Source organism: Spea bombifrons, chromosome 1, assembly GCF_027358695.1.
Source record: "Spea bombifrons isolate aSpeBom1 chromosome 1, aSpeBom1.2.pri, whole genome shotgun sequence".
NCBI classification, from domain to species: Eukaryota; Metazoa; Chordata; class Amphibia; order Anura; family Pelobatidae; genus Spea; species Spea bombifrons.
In genome coordinates this window covers 24,923,841-24,930,336 of record NC_071087.1, presented here as the reverse complement: position 1 = coordinate 24,930,336, position 6,496 = coordinate 24,923,841, and the positions used below count along the sequence as shown (strand labels likewise).

The 6,496-nt window shown below is 36.6% G+C and overlaps 1 protein-coding gene across 1 annotated transcript in view; it reads right to left on the bottom strand.

Moving 5' to 3' along the window:
* Nucleotides 1–3,069: 3,069 nt before the first annotated feature.
* Nucleotides 3,070–6,496, bottom strand: part of ZDHHC2 (zinc finger DHHC-type palmitoyltransferase 2) — a 42,139-nt gene continuing 38,712 nt past the window's right edge. The window contains exons 11-13 of the mRNA XM_053458852.1: nucleotides 6,186–6,298; nucleotides 4,287–4,358; nucleotides 3,070–3,700 (exon numbers count right to left, since the gene is read on the bottom strand). Of these exons, the coding sequence (XP_053314827.1) occupies nucleotides 4,318–4,358; nucleotides 6,186–6,298 (154 nt within the window). The 3' untranslated portion in view covers nucleotides 3,070–3,700; nucleotides 4,287–4,317. The remainder of the gene's footprint in view (nucleotides 3,701–4,286; nucleotides 4,359–6,185; nucleotides 6,299–6,496) is intronic.

The following is a 6,496-nucleotide window of genomic DNA, read 5'->3' as shown; positions in this document are numbered from 1 at the left end:
AGAAGTTAAAGGTCTTTATGTGCTACTCTATTGTTCGCCAGCAGGGAGTCGTTCGTATGGACCTTTAACTCCTGGAGACCAATGGTCTCCCCAGGCTAAGTTGCTCTGAGCTCTACCTGCCAAATCGCAGGGGAAGGTACAGCTCGGAGCAACTCTGTCTGGGGAGACTAATGGCTTCGGCATTATGAGTTAAAGGTCCATAAGAGCGACTGTATTGGTCGCCACCAGGGGCGTCTGGCATCAACCGATGAAGAGCAGTGGTCCTTCATTGGTTGATGGCAGAGGAGCCCCCTGCAAGGCACCAATAAAGAAGCTCTTACAGACTTAAAATCCTGGTGCCAAAGCTGCTGCATTTTTTTACTGTGTTAACCCCGTATTAACCCCTGCTAAAAAAAGATGAAAAATATGAATATTCGCCCAAAAAGAACATGAGAACAGGCAAATATTCGTGGAATAGGAAATTCTTTCCCCCGAAGATGAACATGAAGACATGGCCAGCTCCCAAGGCTAATAAGAAGTATCTATGGTGCAAAGTTAGAAAAGTCTTATCACCATAGCAACTAATGAAATGACCCAATCAGTGGAGACTTTGGTGATAAGATCACTGCTGAATATAATTTTCCAAGCAGTCACTAAATTAAAGATTTACTAACACAAAAAAGATTTAAAAAAATACAATATATTTGAATAATGCAAGAAACATTGACATAATTACAAAAATAAAATAAGCAAAAAGGCAATGTATAAAGCAAAATAATAAAACGGCTTTTAGATAAAACGATAATAGAACTTTTTAATATATCGGGTAGCATTTATTTTCAATTTCTTTTAACAGATTAATAGGGGAATTAAAACTGCCAAATACAGAACATATCTGACAAAAAAAGGTGTAATTCTCTGCAGGGATTATATAAAGCTTGATCTTTTATACTGAATAAACCCAACGTTTCTACTTGTTATCACATCAGAACACACAACAATATTACTTAACAGACCACAAAATTGTTAGATATATTTAATATTTATTCATTTTTAATAGATAATAGTCTGAAAGCCAAGTGTCCACGCTCATGAACAAAACTGAAGATAACAATCTTAAACAGCATTTAAAATAGTTTGGCGTCTACTTTACATTTCAAAAACCTCCTTATGTTCAGACCTTTTCCAAGAGCAAATAAAAAGAGAAAAAGTATTAACATTAAAGCCTCTTGGCTTTCATTAGATTTTAGTTCGTATCAATTTCCCATTGTTGCTATTTAGTTGAAGGATTCCATGGAGTAAGACAATTGATTATTTGATCTGATGTATTTCCTTTCTTAGAACTGTTGATTAATAACACAATTTCTGAATTTCCAGCTTACACTCGGGGGGGGGGGCTCGGTGGAATACTATCATCTCTGTAAGAAAATTGTAAAAGTTTTTCATAAAACTGAATATAATTTCATGGATGTTCTGTATTATCTTCTGATGTCTAGATCATTGATTTAGATTGGCACAACACAATCTATATACTAATAAAATATATTTAATATTTAACAATGTGTATGAAATCTTTCCTGTAACCGTTCCTCAGTCTTTCTAGGATTGTAATGGAATTCCTATTTTTTTTCTAAGTTCATTAAAAAAAATGAACCATAAGAGAGCAATTTACATTATTTACTATAAATGAAGATCTTCACAGGACCCACTCAGGTAAATCATAGTGGGTATGACAGAAAAAGTATAAACTAGGCTGATATGCTAAATTTATTGATCAGTCTTCAAAAATAAAAAACTTCCTGGGACCATCGTAAAGTCATCACAGCCTTGGGTTCTTGCGTATAGACCAAAATATCTAAATTAGATGACCCTATACAGTAATTGATTTCAATTTGTAGCATTAAAAGTGTATGGCCTAACCCCGAGACGGAACAAACCCAGAAGGTCCTTCAGCCACTATAGACAAACTATATTCACTGTTGACAATTCCATTTGTTTACTGTCTACAGATTGTATGTTTTTTTTCCATGTTTTTTTTTTTATTTTTGTCGTCTTTGGTTCATTGTTATTAAAATCAAATAAGGAATGATCATTCCCATAACTGTAGCCGAATGTGTTATTTCTGCTGATGACGTTAAGTAGATGAGTATATCTGATGATGATGACAGAATGACTAACCTTGTAGTTTGGTTATTATCTAATCACTTTTATATGGTCTTGAATGAGATTTTCCAGGCAAAGCTTTTCACTAAGAAAAAATACAAAAACTGGATATCGGATCCATGCAGGTCCATTGGTTAAAAGTGTTACAGCACATTGTATGGCAAAAAAGCATTGAATTGTTTGTATTCACAATGTTGGGGACATGGTTTATATGTCCCGTGTTATAGTATGATGTCTTGTGCTTTTTTTGGTTTTGAAGAATTGACTCTGGTTAATGCTGATTTGGTGATGAATCATGATATTCACTGACCACTGGGGGTTTCAGCAGTGCAACTGTTAATACTTTAATTCCATAACACTAAGCATTGTAAAATCTGTAACATGCAGAGTATGGTTCCAGGAATAGCTCAGATCAACCCAACATAGCCAGCCACCAGTCCACCAATACGCAATAATTCTATCATTTCCATGTGCTGAGAAACATTTACAATTTGTGCTCTGAACCCAGTCTTCAATTATACCAACGGGCCAGGATTTAAAGGGTTAACAAACTCGGTTCACCTTACTCACCAGTCCTGTAGGAATGGGAATAATGTACAAAAAATTACAATATGAATTTGTGATATTAGTAGATGTTGCTTACATTCCTTCAAAACCCAGGCATTTCTGAAGATGCTGCAACATGCTGTTTAGTGGAAATTAAATTATCCTTCCTAAAAACCTTCTCCTTTTCTATCAGTTTCTTATTGTCTGTATTTTTGAATGATTCTACTGACTCTGTTGTAACAGCGCTATGAAATCTGCTGGCGCTATGTAAATAAATGTAATGTAACCTTCCATGGAAACAAATGGTTTTAATGATTTTAAACTCAGATTTCTCGTTCAGCTAGAAGCCGACTGCTTAAGAGGGGAAAAAAATATACATGCTTTGTAGATTTTTACGTATATTTCAGAATACTGATTAAAATGGATAGATCAATACATTCTAAACACTATTTTGCTTCATTGTTCATATATTATAGTCCAGATTTTGTTAAATACAAAATAAATATAAACTCTATATTTGTCAGATATCATCTTATAATTGATATAATCAGTAACAGTGGGTATCATCAATATATACTGCTGTTTCATATACTTTGTTGTCATTATTTTCCTTTCCAAAAAGAAGTATTTTGCACTCGATAAATAGAATATATAGAAGGATGTTCATTCTTGGATGAGGAATCACAATAATGCTTGTGCTCTATTTCATAAAAACACAGTCAAAATACAACCTTACATTGTATACAACACAGGACTGTTTGTACTATAAAGACTGCCTTCTCCTTTACATGATAGTACTTGAATAACCACGATGGATTTCGGCATGTGCATGTTTCCCGATGCTAATATAATACTAGATTCAGTCTTAGTCATGTTCGAAGCGGTAATGGAGAGAGCCAATCAGATGCTGCTGCCAATTTTGGTGATCACATCCACCATGGTACGGATGCAATATAAGCCAATGGGAGGGTGACATCTTCTTCGCCTGTGTCCCTAGAGACCGATTTCAAACCTGCGGGGTAGAATTAAAATCGCAAATCAACTGATGGACATTAATCTTAAGTGCGATGGACAATTGAATATTTTACTTGATGCTACTACCATCACTGTTGTGAATGTTGATTTTGAGGAGCTCTCTCATTGGATCCATTGGTTCCTAGTCAGTTACTAGTAATTTTCCTAAAATCAGCTAAATTCTGACTCCTCACAAGTGTCCCTGATTAGGAGGGACAGTCCCTTTTAGAGGCCCAAATATCTTTTCCCCTTATGTTTTTTTTGTTTCTAGGAGCACAGAATGTCTTCTATGGCCCATAAAGTAACTATAATGTGTGAATACATCACAGAATCGTGGTTATAAATGAAATAAAATGCATTGCTCCTCTAAATGCCTTACCAAGATGCATAATCCGCTAACAATATGCGATAATGTCACATAAAAATTCTGGGTAAGGCTTTGTCCCTCCAGCAAACCTCTAACCTCACTCAACTCCTACATCAACTTATGTAAATCTAAAAGTTACCAGATGTTACCACCGAATGAATAACAACAAACATACAAAGCCAACAGAATGACCAAGAATACCACAGCATGTCCTTACTTTCTTTTACCATCGCCGGCACCCAGAAGCCCTAGGTTTCATTTTCTATAGTTAATCCAGGATTAGTCATCCCTATATTAAACAAAAAATAGAAAGAAAAAAAACGTAAGACTGCATTAGTCTATAATCAGCCTAGGAAAGGATGGATAGCAAATTAACGGCTTATTCAGAGGAAAAGCAAAGGAAATCGAACCTCTTATTAAGCACACAGCTGAGCATCATTACATACAGAAGGTATATGTTTATTTCGGCCAAATCTATATGTGAGCTCTTCTGGTTAATTGCAGGGACTGATTTGTGCAGCCTGTTCCAGAGGACTGATTATAACAGCGTGAGGTTCTCCAGACACAAGTGATTCTGGGTAAGACCATTTTTAAACGCTGTGCTTGACATTTCCAAGTATTAGAGTACCTTTTTTATATATATATATCTTAAAAGACCCTTTCTCTTACAAATTATTCACAACTGCAGAGTTTAAACGTTAAACCAAGGTGACTATTGAGAAGGTTGTGCGGTTTGGATATAAATATGGATGAACGAGTATAATGTATTATACAGTCAGCTGTTGTCTGTGATAGGACAGGGTAATCAACATTAGAAATCAACCGCAAAGCATCTGCACCTGGAATACAGAAAAGGGGAATAAAGGCAATCGTTGAACGTTGCACAGTCAGTCCTAAAGTAATCTTTAAAAATATCCATAGACAGGCAAACGAGAACACGTTAACAAAAAGCTTTACCGTAAAAATCTAAAATGTGCCATTTTGGATGCTTTAGTATTCAAACATTATGATTATGGCCGCAGCGGTCCGAGTTATATGCTGTCCTACACCTCGGCAGATACTAGAGGACAAGACCTGCCAAGCAAACGTCATGCAAGATTTTGGATGGCGTCATCAGGCACTTGGAATAAACTGTACTTCATGTAAAATCTCTATACTTTACCTCTGCTACTGAGAGCCACGCAGACCCAGCCATGTCCTCAGAAGCTTCTCGTAGTGCTGATGGTGCGTTTGGCCCACTTCGAAGGGGACTATTTTTACCTACTTTTACATGTCTCCCAACACAAATCACAGATGGTGATTTATTGGTGGGCGATTCTCGTTAAATACAATTTAAATTATGCAAAAATATATTAGTTCTCACTACTGCAGACACTGACATTTGCTGTGGTGTCGATCAGATATTTATAAATGTGTTGGTGGCATTCTTATTGAAATTCCACCGCAAAACAGATAGGTAAAAAAATTCTAGTTTTGGAGCATAATTTGCAAAATGACTGTTTTTGGAATAAACTCCCTAAGGAGATTCCAAATTCTATGCCGCAGAAACCAAATTGCTAAATTGCTGATTTCTTTCCCCCAAAAAAGCTTTGTTAAACACTTAGCAGTTTCACGAGTCTTGACGAGATGATCTGCTTAACCTGTCTCCACTGTATGTAATCCACGTAGATGTGGATGAGGAAGCACAGGGCACTGCATGACTCCAGTACCAGTTAAAAATACCCTTTTACCAGTTAAAAATACCTTTTTGTATTACATGATTGCTGGAGCATCCCTATGAACTTTAAGAAGTTTATTGACGCAGAAAACAGTAGGATGGACCAAAGTGTCCCATCAGTAGTACCTTCTGCACTGACTGTGATACCGAATCCTTCGAAAACCCTAACTCATAGCCATTGAAAACTTCAGCTTTGAGAACCAACATTGGTTGTTCACCTCCACAAAGACCATCACCCGCTATAGATACCATATAAAGAAAGATCCAACAGAGCATACAACAGAGGGCCTCCATCAACATTAAACAATATATTATACAGTAAACAATAAGACCTATATTTCTAGAATCATACTATCTGACAGCTGCTGATAAAATAATATTATTGAATAAGCATCTCACCAAGTTTTGCCTTCTCGTTGTTCCCGTTGGTTTCCGCCCATGACTGGGTATCAGTCAGGAGGTGGCTCTGAGATTCCCGAAGAGGCTTTGCTGGGAATGGATGATTTTCAACGCTGGTAAAAAATAAATAAATAAAATATTTCAAAGTCATTAAGTCTGGGTACAATCATTTGCAACCGGACATTTACAGCATGGGTGGCCAAGGAATAGCCCTTCAGCTATTTCACAAGAACTCCCAAAGTCCGTCTAAGCCATGGATACACAGAGATTTAAAGAAAGACTAGGGACTGAGGGGGGGGAGGTCTCCTTCC